This window comes from Trachypithecus francoisi, unplaced genomic scaffold (assembly GCF_009764315.1).
Source record: "Trachypithecus francoisi isolate TF-2019V2 unplaced genomic scaffold, Tfra_2.0 Lachesis_group8, whole genome shotgun sequence".
NCBI lineage: Eukaryota > Metazoa > Chordata > Mammalia > Primates > Cercopithecidae > Trachypithecus > Trachypithecus francoisi.
Window position 1 is genome coordinate 60660356 of NW_022681473.1, and position 13515 is coordinate 60673870.

Below are 13515 nucleotides of genomic sequence, written 5' to 3' on the forward strand. Positions count from 1 at the left end.
AGTTTTCTAGAAACAGCAGCCAGCTCCATATGAGCAAGAAAACTGGATCTATGTCTGAGGTCAAGAATGCTTTATTCCTGTGTATAACAAGACTGATACATGCGGACCATATGGAGAGAAATGAGCATTGACTGAAATATGGGTGACCTAAATCATAGACTCAAGAATTATGTATATATAATTTGGTCCACATATATATATTATTTCTTGTAATATATTATTTCTATAATATTTATACACACACATATACATACATGCACTATTATATATTAAGTATATATGATTAAGTATATCAAATAAATATTAAGTGTATATATATATATAATTGTGTGTGTGTCTATATCTGTGTGTGTATATATATGTGTATGTGTGTAAGTATGTATGTATGTACATGGTGCCAGCCATAGGCTAATCAATGTGAGTTAGATTACCTGGGAAAACAGTATCAGTTGAGCACTGAGATATGTGCTTAGTGTTGTACATATATTATATCATATACAAATCAGCAATAGACAGGCAGGGTAAAATAATGTTCTAAGTAGCAGAGGGATTGGCTGATTTCCACTGAAATGCTGAGGGATTGGTTAGTTCTCATTGAAATTACTTTCCCTAGTTACTTATGCCAGCAACATTGTCACCCTGTCCAGTTTCCCTGAATTATTCCTCAGAGACCAGTGGAACAATGTCATGCTCTAGAGCGAGGCAGAGAAAATAAGCAAAGTATACCATTCTGAATCTGCTTAGTTTTAATGCTATAGATAACCAGGTTCATAAAAGGTGGGAAAAGGAAGTAGATGTAGCTCATTGTGATGTGAACCACATGAAGAACATGCTTTCCAAATCTATGAATAAATGCCAGACAAACTACAGTGACATAGAAGACCAGGATGCAGCAGATATGAGAGACACATGTGTTGAGGGCCTTGGCCTTTTCTTCTCCAGAACCAATGACCATGACAGTCTTGAGAATCAAAATGTAGGAGAAAAAGATGGTGAGAAAGTCCAACAAGACCATTGCAAATAAAACTACAACTGGATAGAGATGATTGAAGGTGATGTCAGCACAGGCTAGCTTGATGATATCTTGGTGTAGACAGAAAGCATGGGAGAGTACATGGGATTGACAATAGGGAAACCAGTGTAGGTGAACAACTATTGGAATAATGGACAGACAAGCCCTTGTCAATACCCCTACACCAATCTTCATTATCTGGGTGTTGGTCAGGATAGAGGTATATCTTAAGGGGTTGCGGATAGCAATGAAACGGTCATAAGCCATGGCAAGCAAGACACCTGACTCCATGACAGAAAGAGTATGGGTAAAATAGATCTGAGAGAAGCAGGCCACATGGCCAATCTCCCTGTGATTTAACCACAGAACACCTAGCACTGTGGGCATTGTGGTCAATGTCACTCTGAGGTCTGTAGCTGCCAACATAGCTAAGAAATAGTACATGGGCTCATGGAGGTTATGATCATTCCTGATGAGAAAGAGAAGAGTGCCATTGCCAAGAAGTATGGAGATGTAGTCTACCAATAATGGGATGAATATCCAGTGGTGTGCTTTCTCCATGCCTTGGAAGTCAGTAAGCTGGAAGGTGGAAGCAGAGTTATTGAGCCTTGTTGCCCGCTTTGCATTTACTCCAGGTAATGCAATAGTAATCAGTTGTATAAAAGTTGCTTCTTGAGAATTCTACCTGTTCATAAGATGTTACCAGTCCTGACTTTCAGTGACAGCAAGGATGATAATTTAGTCATTCCTGGGAGATTCCTAGGTTGGGGAAAATAGAATGTATAAAGAATATATTATTTAGGGTTAACTATATGTAAGATTATTGGATAATACATTGGAGATACAGCTATTCTTGCAGAATAAACATTGTTGAATTCATTGTAAATCATATAACCCAGAAAATAAAAACAAAATGAAAGAAGAAATCACTATGTTTGAATAGTGCTATAATGACCTGAAACTTACAGGTCATTTTTCACGGTGCTCTTCATCTTGACTGGTGGTATTTGAGGGTGGATGTAAAGGTTTCCCAGACTATGTGAGACCTAAAAGATCAGTAGAAAAATGGTTCTAAACGCTCTTGGAAGAGCAGATATAAACATTCTATGGAAAAACAAATACACAAGTAAGAAATATATGAACAAATACAATAACATAGTAAATTTCAGAGATGACTTTTCTTCCATATGTCTGGAGAGAAAAATCAATTGATGAAGCTCCAGAGACTTTAGGGTAGCTAGAAAATGACATAAGAGTGACTTATTTGTGTGTGGCTCCAAAGCACATAGAACTCTATGTTGCCCAGCTTTGTAACCCTAGTTATTGATATGCTGCTTCAAAAAATTCAAATTTTCATAATATGAATTAAAGCATAAGCAGTGAAATGCAGATTTGATGATAAGCATTTGAAGGCACTAATTGATAATAGCACCAGACTACTGTTTTATATCACCTACTTGGCGATGCAAAAATAAAAATTGATAATTTAGGCAAGATCAAGGAGAATTTTTTAAAACTATGGCATCTGATGGGATTTGACAAAAGTGAGAAGGCTCTGTGACTTGTTAGAATTCTAAGATTTCAGCTGGTGCAGGCAGCCAACCTCTGAGAATACATAAATTGTGTGTTGCTGGCATGAGCCAGAGAAAATAGGCCCACCTTCTCTTATGGTTGGTTTGGACTATGCATCTCACATACTATAGGAAGAGCATATTGATGTAAATTTATGTATGACTTACAAGACCTCTTTCTGTCCATGAAAAAAAATGAGTCCAAGATTACTGGACTTTCATCTTCAGAAGAATTTGTTGAAGTTTCAGCTCTGCTCTTTCTAACAATAATGATCTTGGGAAAGTCATTTAATCTTGAGATTTGGTTACATAACCAGTAAACGCTACTAGTGATTTCTGTCTTCTTAGCCATTCTCTTGACATAAAGTACGGAGGCATGTTTTGTAAAGAGTAGATAATATTTTTATGTTTGTGTTTTTGTTATTGTTTCAGAGAAGCACCTCCTTTCTCTTTCTCTGGTAAGTACACGTCAGGATCATTCACCAAGAGGTGTGTCAAATGATTTCATTTTTTTTTTTTTTGTGGAGGCCTTGGGAACAGATACAAAATGATGATGGTTTTTTTTTTAAATTTTTTTTTATTATACTTTAAGTTCTAGGGTACATGTGCATAACGTGCAGGTTTGTTACATATGTATACTTGTGCCATGTTGGTGTGCTGCACCCATCAACTCGTCAGCACCCATCAATTCATCATTTATATCAGGTATAACTCCCAATGCAATCCCTCCCCCCTCCCCCCTCCCCATGATAGGCCCCGGTGTGTGATGTTCCCCTTCCCGAGTTCAAGTGATCTCATTGTTCAGTTCTCACCTATGAGTGAGAACATGCGGTGTTTGGTTTTCTGTTCTTGTGATAGTTTGCTAAGAATGATGGCTTCCAGCTGCATTCATGTCCCTACAAAGGATGCAAACTCATCCTTTTTTATGGCTGCATAATATTCCATGGTGTATATGTGCCACATTTTCTTAATCCAGTCTGTCACAGATGGACATTTGGGTTGATTCCAAGTCTTTGCTATTATGAATAGTGCCGCAATAAACATACATGTGCATGTGTCTTTATAGCAGCATGATTTATAATCCTTTGGGTATACACCCAGTAGTGGGATGGCTGGGTCATATGGTACATCTAGATCTATATCCTTGAGGAATCGCCATACTGTTTTCCATAATGGTTGAACTAGTTTACAATCCCACCAACAGTGTAAAAGTGTTCCTATTTCTCCACATCCTCTCCAGCACCTGTTGTTTCCTGACTTTTTAATGATTGCCATTCTAACTGGTGTGAGATGGTATCTCATTGTGGTTTTGATTTGCATGTCTCTGATGGCCAGTGATGATGAGCATTTTTTCATGTGTCTGTTGGCTGTATGAATGTCTTCTTTTGAGAAATGTCTGTTCATATCCTTTGCCCACTTTTTGATGGGGTTGTTTGTTTTTTTCTTGTATATTTGTTTGAGTTCTTTGTAGATTCTGGATATTAGCCCTTTGTCAGATGAGTAGATTGCAAAAATTTTCTCCCATTCTGTAGGTTGCCTGTTCACTCTGATGGTAGTTTCTTTTGCTGTGCAGAAGCTCTTTAGTTTAATGAGATCCCATTTGTCAATTTTGTCTTTTGTTGCCATTGCTTTTGGTGTTTTAGACATGAAGTCCTTGCCCATGCCTATGTCCTGAATGATATTCCCTAGGTTTTCTTCTAGGGTTTTTATGGTATTAGGTCTAACATTTAAGTCTCTAATCCATCTTGAATTAATTTTCGTATAAGGAGTAAGGAAAGGATCCAGTTTCAGCTTTCTACTTATGGCTAGCCAATTTTCCCAGCACCATTTATTAAATAGAGAATGATGGGTTTTTAGGAGCCTGTGTTTGACTTTAAATAAAAATATTAAACTACAGTTTCTCTAATCAGCAGATAAAAGGTGATATGTCTGGGTGGGAAAGGGGAAGGAGAAAGGATGGATGAGCCAGTGTGGGAACTTCTGACATAGCTAAAAGTAATATTGAGCCTGGGGCATTGGGACTGAGGGAAGTAGAGGGGAAAGCAACTCTGTCCTCAGAAAGTGAGAAAAGAAGGTATTATTCCTCAATCTGCCTGTCAGTGAAAAGGTCAGAAAATACTCAGCTTATGCAGGATTAAAGAAGCAGGTATGGCAAATAAAGATTGTAAATAAGGTATAGAACTCATTGTTTTATTATAGGTATTCATTGTGAAATGATTACCATAATCAAACTAATTAGTGTATCTATCACCTCACATAATAACTTTAATTTTTTTGGTAGTGAAAATATGTGAGATCTGCTTTCTTAGCCAATTTTAAATATACCTAAATAAAGCTGGAAGGGAAAAGATAATACAGAACATTAATCTAGTTAATTGTGTTATAGTACTACTAAATAAACATATAATGGATAAATAAATTTAAAAGAAAACAGGAGTAGGAAGACCAGATAGGGAAAATAAAGCTGAGAAACAAATGTATGGAACAAATAATTGTTGAATTTCTACGGCGTGTCAAGTATTGGACACTTCATTTTTTGGGTAGAATCCTTACAATAGCTGTTTGCCTTTTCTGTTTTCATATTGAAAAATTGAGTGCTTTTACTTGATTCACTCAGTTGCTTTTGTGGTACATGAGATGACCTGTGAGTTTCAGAGGGGATAAAAATCTAAAACTTTTACCTCATCCCTGCAGCCATTCACCCTCTTCCAGGTCTCTGTCATAGAATAGACTTGAGTTTTTATTAATGAAAAACTAATTCTCAGAGTCTCAAACTCTGCCACATAAACTGATGGCTCTACGCAGACACATCAGAGGGAGCCCATTGAGATGTTAACTTTCATATATTCTCTCACTTTCCCTTTGGCTTTTTTCCTTCAATTTTCCTGACACTCTTTTCTTTCTCAAGCACCTAATCTCTCCATTATTTTTTACCCTCTTACTTTTGTCTATTATCCTTCCTGTGATGGTTAATATTGAGTGCAAACTTGTTTGAATTGAAGGATGCAAAGTATTGTTCCTAGGTATGCTGTAATGATGTTGCCAAAGAAGATTAACATTTGAGTCAGTAGACTGGGAGAGGCAGATCTACCCTCAATCTGGGTGGGTACTATCTAATCAGCCGCCAGTGCGGCTAGAAGAAAGCAGGTCAAAGAAGATGGAAGAGTAGTGGATGTCTATTACACAATATAAACTTTTCCAGGTGCTAAAGTCACACAACTATGTGAATCTCTATCCCTGATCCAGAGGCACACATAACCCAAGCTCCGTCCAAGCTTAATTTTGACTTCGTTTATCAGTCGCATGGCCAGATAGTGACTTTTTTTTCTACAAAGTATTTGAACTTCTGATGATTACAGAGGTATACCTCCTCAAGAATTTGGAAGAGTTGGTTCTATATTTGGCACTTATCTGGACTTCTAGGGTAAAAGACATGGGGTTGAGGGCAGGGGGACTGTCAGGGTTAGAATGGAAGCCAGAGAGATTAAAAAATCAGTCAGGAGGAGAGAAATTACTACAACCTCATAATTCATGCCTGAGTCAACACCCATGCTCTGGTTTGTTCCTAGAATTCTTTGCGTTATGTGTTCCAGAATCTATCCTTTACCTTTTTTGTATTTGAAGAGGTAGCTCCCAAAGAAACCAAGTTTTAGAGATGTCAGGAAGTCTTTAGGACCCATGCCTACTATATACATCTACACTTAGCAGACGTCAGCTTCAATTTCCCTGTCTTTCTCTGCCTTGGTTCCTGCAGTGAGATCTTACAGAGAAGATTCATTAAATACCCTCACTGACCTGAAACTTTGCTCCCTTCGATTCTTCAGTTCCATAGTCATGTATCTCATATCTTTAGCTGTATGAAAGATTTGGGCATCATCTTTTCAGAATCTGCACATGAGCCTGGCTGGGAGGAACATTTATTTTAGAAGCTCCTCCCCATAGACCATTCCTGATTTAGATAATTATTGTTTTTCCCTCCCTCACTCTCTCCCTCCCTCCCTCCCTCTTCTGCTCCCTCCTCTCTCCCCTCCCTCCCTACCTCCTTCGTTTTGTCTTTTTCTCTATTATTTGTGCCCTCAGCCTTGTAGGGTATTGGGTTTGAACAGCACAACCCAAGATCTCTGATGGTGTCCTGGCTTTTACTGGAGGTTTTCCTCTGTTGGAAGTTGAATATTTTGTCTGCATTGTGGCTCTGGCTCTTGCTGTACTACTTTGGAATTATTTTATCTCATTGTATTTCATAGTCCTTACCTGTAAAACGCATGTAATAATTGCCACCACATAAAGTTATTGTGTGATATGGTTTAAAGAGAAAGCACTTGAAATGGTACTCAACATTTAATAAACAATTCATGTCAAATATTGTCATGTCTGTCATAACCAATTAAACTTATTTTAATTATTTGCATTTTGGATTATCTTCCCTTATTGCACAGTGAACTGTGTGAGAAACAGACTCTATCTTTCATAATTTTATGGCATTTCATAATTTGGATGTTCAAGTGTTTAAACCGTGGAATCAATGTTATATTCCCCAGTTTCTACCATTGGAGATAACTGATCTTACAGGCGATTTAATATTTCTCTGATTGATAGACAGCAATCTTCACTTCCAGATTAAATCACTGTCTCATGAACACTATTCTCCCTAGCAACCAGATTTTTTAAACGTGTGTAGTAGTACAGATGTATGTATAAAGGATATACAATGAACATACAAATACATTCTTTTTCTCATTCAGCAAATGGTGAGATTTAATTTATTTTAATGATTAATAAATTAAATTAAATATTTGATTACTGATACAATGATGATGAAAAGAGTATTGAGAAAATACACGATAGAGAGCAGAAAGGGCTTCAATGGACCTGTTGTTATTTAGTAAAAAAAATTATTAAGGTTAATTTACATAAAGAAATGTGAACACAGCATAAAGGTCTAGCTCAATGAATTTGTTGCAGAATACGTTCCCTCACGTAGTTGCCACCCAGAACAAGAGCTAGAACTTTACCAGAACCTCAAAAATTCCTTTGCACTCTTTTCAAGTTCATCTTCCAAATTAGTTTTATTAAGTTGTCACCTTTATGTAAATGGAATTATAGTCTATGTTTTCTTTCACATCTTGATTCTGTGCTCATCATTATGTTTTTGAGAAATATCTGTGTGTTTTTATGTAATAGTAGTTTGTTCATTTTCATTCCTATGCAATATTCCCATGGTATGAATATACCCCATATTTACTCTGGTGCTCTTGATAGTTAACAGTAATAGTTGGGGCTGTCACAGAACGCTACTTAGATAATTCTGCTACATGTTTATTTGACTGCTTGTTTTTGTGCATATACATATGAATTTCTATTAGGCCTCATCATAGGAATACATTCTTTGGATAAACATATACTTATCTATAGTAGATACTATCAAATAATTTCTAAAGTGGTAATTTGTTAAAAATACATTCCACTAACAGTCCATCAGCGTTTCAGTTGGTTTACATCTTTAACAACACTAGGTGTTTTGGGGTTTTCTAAGAAGCGATTCTACTGCGTGTGTACTCGTATCTCATTGAAATTTTGATTTGCATTTCCTTGATAATGAATAACATTGCACACATTTTCATATACTTATTGATCACTTGCTTCCTTTGTAAAGTACCTTTTTCAGCCTTTTACCCATTTCAAAAACAAGTAGGTTGTCTATTATTCTCTTATTGATTTGGGGGTTTTATTTATAAATTATTTATATAACTCTTATGCCAGATGTAAGTATACAAAATTTACAACTTATACCTGACATTTGTATTCTCTTAATAATTTTCACAAAAATAATTTTTTAATTTCAATTCAGATTTATTTATGGTTTTATTTGTGTGTAATAGTTAAGGCAGCTTAAATCTAAAATCATTGAATAAAAATCACTCTATTACCTTATAATATCTTTATTTAATTATTCACCATAAATTGAATTTTGCCTATGGTTTGAGGTGGGGATCAAAAATTTTCATGCCCAGATTAGTTTTGTGCCTTTGATTAGCCTGCATTGTTTTTTGCTCCCTGAATGACCCTGGAAATCACAACCATAGCTGGATCCACCCTCTTGCAGCATTTCACATAGTTACAACATTATCTTGTTAGCAGAAACAGATATGGTATCACCTGTGTGATGATATATTTTATAGTAGCTCCCTATCCAGAACATTTATATTCTCATTAAACAACCAAATGTACACATTCACAGATAACCAAGCCATGTGATAATTGACTATGTTCCTGACACAGGCTGGGCTATCCAGAAGTAGATACTGACACTTTGTAAAGTAAAATGTATTTACTAGAAAGCAATGCCTTTGAAAGAAAGAAGGAGGAGGTAGAATTGGTCAGAGAAAGAAATCAGACTGAGATACAGGCTGGCAAAGGCTTGACCAATCTAGGAGAAAGCTCTGAAGCAAGTATTACCCAACGATATTACCCTACATTGGGGGAAATGGCCAGGTTTTCAAAACCCTGCCTCACTTAGTCATCAGATGTGAGTTGCCCCAGGAAGGTCTTGGCTTTGGGCAAAGTGGTTCTGTGCAGCTGAGGGTCCTGTATGAGCTGAGAGTTGAAGACTGTCTGCTGCTGACACATTCCCAGAGCAAGGCAGGAAATCTCTCTCTCTCTCTCCCTTTTTGCTTTTCTTTTTTCTTTTTTTTTTTTTTTTTTAAGAGTATTGTTTTGTCGCCCAGGCTGGAATGCAGTGATGCAATCTTGGCTCACTGGAAACTCTGCCTCCTGGGTTCAAGCGATTCTCCTGCCTCAGCCTCCTGAGTAGCTGGGATTACAGGAGCCCACCACCATGCCTGGCTAATTTTTGTATTTTTAGTAGAGACGGGGTTTCACCATGTTGGCCAGGCTGGTCTCAAACTCCTGACCTCAGGTGATCCACCAGCCTCGGCCTCCCAAAGTGCTGGGATTACAGGCTTAAGCCACTGTGCCTGACCAGGAAGTCTTTCTCTAAAGGGGATTCTGGACTACAGCATGTCTACAACATGTCTACATGTATCTCATGTCTACAACATTCTTATATTTGGAGGCCATTTTCCAAGAACTTGCAGATTTGTATGTCCAATCTAATTTCAGTTCTCATCACTTACAGACCAATGAACATATTATCCAGATATTCCAAAAATATCTGCAGGATTTTACTGGTTTTCAACTGCACCTGTGGTCACCAAAGTGTCACAGAGACTGATGCTTATCTGGAGTTTCAGTAAAGTTTCCACATAAAAAAGCAAAAAAAAAAAAAAAAAAAAAAGCAAAATAAATAAATAAATAAGTCCTTCACTTTAAGGGCATTTGTTTTCTTAACCTTTTATTCTGAAATAATTATAGATTCATAAGAAGTTGCAAAAAATATAAAGGGAGATCCTGTGGACATCTCAATCAGTTTTTACCTAGTGGTTACATCTTGAATAACTATCGGAACCAGCAAATTGACATTGATATGATCCACACAGATTATTTAAATTCCATTAGTTTTACATGCACTGATATATTTGTGTATATGTATGTAGTTCTATGCAATTTTATTACCTATTTAGATTAATGTGCATACTACCACTGTCAAAATACAGAGTAAACCTATCTCCACAAGGCTCCCTCATACTACTTCTTTTTAGAAACATTTGCTCTTCTTCCTTTATCTCTAAACCACAGCAACTGCTGATTTCCATATCGATAACTTTACCATTTCAATAAAGCTATGTAGATGAAATCATTGGCTTTTTTTTCACTAAGCAGAATTTTTCCAAGATATATCCACTAGTTCCATGTGTTAATAGTTTGTTATTTTTTTATTGCTAAGCAGCAATCTCTTGCAAGTGGCACCACAGTGTATCTATTCACCTATTGAAGAACATTTGGGTTGTTCCCAGTTTTTAGCAATGATAAAAATAAAGCTTTTATGAACACTCATGTGCAAGTCTTTGTATAAACATAAGTATTCATTTCTTTGATAAAATGTCCAAGAATGTCTTATCAGCCTGTTTAGGTCTATCATCAGCATTTTGTAATAAGCAGCATTAATTTCTATACATATTTATTAAGTTTATACCTAAATATACATTCAGTATTGAAAAAGTTAAGTAGCTTGCCCATGTTTACATTGCTAGAGAATTTTCTAGCACTTCCATAACAAAGTACCATAGACTGCATGGCTTAAACCACAGAAACTAATTTTCTCATAAGTTCTGAAGGCTAGAAGTCCAGAATCAAGGTGTTGGCAGGGTTGGTTTCTTCTGAGGCCTCTCTCCTTGGTTTATAGATGGCCATCTTCTCCTTGTGTGTTCACATAGCTTTCCCTTTGTATCTGTCCATATTCAAATTTCCTCTTCCTATAAGGACACAAGTCATATTCAATTAGGATACACCCTAATGACCTCATTTTAACTTAATCACTTCTTTCAAGACCTATCTCTAAATACAGCCACATTTTCAGTTACTAGAGGTTAGTACTTTAATATATAAATTTTGGGTTGGGACATGATTCAATTCATAACAGTTAGTGATAGTCTTTGATTTGCATTGATCATTACATTAATTATAACAAAGCATAGTAACAGCTGAATAATTTATTCAGTGAAAGGAAATTTGTTCTTCTAGTAAAATAAGTATATTTCCCCTTAAAACCAGTAATAGGCAGAGTAGTTCCTGTCAGGATTGGAGGGGAAACCAAAAATATTATAGTCCCTGGGACTAAAGTGATGTGGTGTGCTTGGCTGAAGCACCGTAGTGATGAGCATGCCTGCTGCATCCCCTGGGAAAGAGAAAACTTCTGGTGTATTAAACTCAATAAGGGAATAGTTAGTAATAACTGCAGATTGTGGGTTCACATTGGGTACTAGAAAAGGCTGCCTGAATTTTATTATATTGACTCTAGTCTATACAGCTCTCTACTTTCAAGGTTTCTCTGATCTAAACCAAGCAGGAAATATAATTGAAATTCAGATTACATAGGCCAAGAAGATACACAGCTTTCTCTTGAGAAAAACTGGGAAAGATTTGACCTTTGATGTAAGTATAGGGAATAAATTACCTCCCAAAGATGATACCAGAGTCTGCTGGGGCTATGAAGACAGGCTGTCTGATTCCCCACACATAAAGTTCCTACCAGTGGCTTGATTAGCTCAGTAACTTTATTTGGAAAAAAATATTATTTAAGAGCTTTGGAGGACTAATTAAGTGTTCCACCTCCCTCAAAGGAGGAGTTAATACAGAGTAAATATTTCTTAAGGTCTAAGTTGGCTATAAAAGGGAAACATCTGGGAAGGTGCTTCTTTATTAATAACCTCAGTGACTGCTTCTCTTAACAGATGTTGAGAAGGAACAACATGATCTGAGTCTTTAGGCAAGACACAATAACCCTGCTCCTCCTCACCATCAATCAAGTTATGGTACATGGGAGTATGGTGAAATACTCCTAGATATGTAAGGAGTGTACTAGGAGACTCTTTTATAAGCTCTCCAGAGAAAGATAAGGAGAAGAAGTGAAGGATCTCAATAGTCCACAGCTTTGGATATGTGTACAGAATTCAGCCAGAAGTTGACAGCATTTCAAAAGCAATTCCAAGTGCTACCAACCACTACCTAATACCTTCAGGACTCAGTGATGTGAATATGACCCTCTCATATGTCTCCTTTCCTTTCTAAGACATGAACAGGAAGACACCCTTATTCTACTAGATTTTGCTTTTTAAGCAAAGCAGAGAAAAATTATGGCTGTAAATGGCAGAAGTTTATCTGATTTTCTAGGTGTTCAATTATAGAATCTTCTTCTTGGTTCTATCCTCAGTCTTTGTGATCTTTTTCCTTCCTTATATTTTTTTCCTCAGCTTTTATCTCTTCTCTTACTGTCTTTCTTCTTAGAAACCAACAGCTGCAACTAGCTGAGGACACGGGAATTTTCCACAAAACAAAGTAGAGTGAGTCCATAGATCACTATTATAGCTGCATTACAGTGTATGTCTGCATGGAATTCTTGGGAATGGAGAAGGGGAAACTTTAAGTTGCAGGTTATTGGCAAAATACAATCATTGCTTTATACTTTGATTAGTTTCCCTGTAGCGATTCATCACTTGTGCTGCATATTCTCTTACAAGAAGGAATTTTTCACAAAGCTGAGATACAGTGAAAGATTGGGTTAAAGGAGATTATTGCTGAAATGTCAGAGAAGTAAGAGTGTTGACAGAGAAATGAAGTTGTACATAGAACACAGAAGGGGAGGAACTAAGCTGGATCGTCTTCGCGTCTAGTAACTGAAAAATACACATCACTCATCGTATGTTCAATAGGCACTGAATTCTGGTTTATGTCTCTCGGTCCTAGGACAGAATATGAATGCTGAAAAATGATTCTTTCAATTTTTTTATTCCTTAACGTCAAGCCAAAATTGCTGAGTTGTTGCCTCATGCCCAGTTGTCTGGCACCTCTTCACTGAAACTGTTACAGTTAGATCTCATCTGTATGGGTGGAAGGTAAGAGGATCATTTTCTTTGGTGGCGTCTTTAGGGTAGTGCCTTACACTGACAAAGTAACTCTGAAGGGGTATATTTGGATAAGACCATCTTTTTAATTTAGGATTTAGGATAAAATTTAATTTAATTTAGGATAAAAACAACTTTAAGAAGCTGTTCTGGTATGTGACAACAACAACAAAAAGCAAGGAATGAATTTGCTCTAACTCAGCTATATTTACTAATGAATCTCAATTTCCTCACAAGTAAATATATATCCCCCTCAGAATTCCATTTTGAGTAAATGGCTTCAGCATTCTTTCATTTGTTCAAACAGAAATGTAGGGGAAGCCTCATTTCACTTTTCCCCAACTCTCATTTTTAATATATCAGCAAATCTTTGCACTACCTCAAAAATGTGTCTGTATCTGTTTAAGTTTTT

General features: G+C 36.6%; 1 protein-coding gene across 1 annotated transcript; it reads right to left on the bottom strand.

Annotated features, from left to right (window-relative positions):
* Positions 1–685: 685 nt before the first annotated feature.
* Positions 686–6263, bottom strand: LOC117081313 (olfactory receptor 51B6). The gene is made up of 2 exons (XM_033207132.1): positions 6191–6263; positions 686–1641 (listed from the first exon to the last, which is right to left on the bottom strand). Exons 1-2 carry the CDS (start codon positions 6261–6263, stop codon positions 686–688), a joined length of 1029 nt encoding a protein of 342 aa, XP_033063023.1.
* Positions 6264–13515: the final 7252 nt, after the last annotated feature.

What these genes read in the sequence shown, in the direction of transcription:
- LOC117081313 (XM_033207132.1), bottom strand. Translation starts at nt 6,263, where the DNA reads ATGGGTCCTAAAGACTTCCTGACATCTCTAAAACTTGGTTTCTTTGGG. An exon ending in CCTCTTCAAATACAAAAAAG is followed by an intron (nt 1,642 to 6,190) that starts GTAAAGGATAGA and finishes CATTACCTGGAG; the next exon opens with TAAATGCAAAGCGGGCAACA.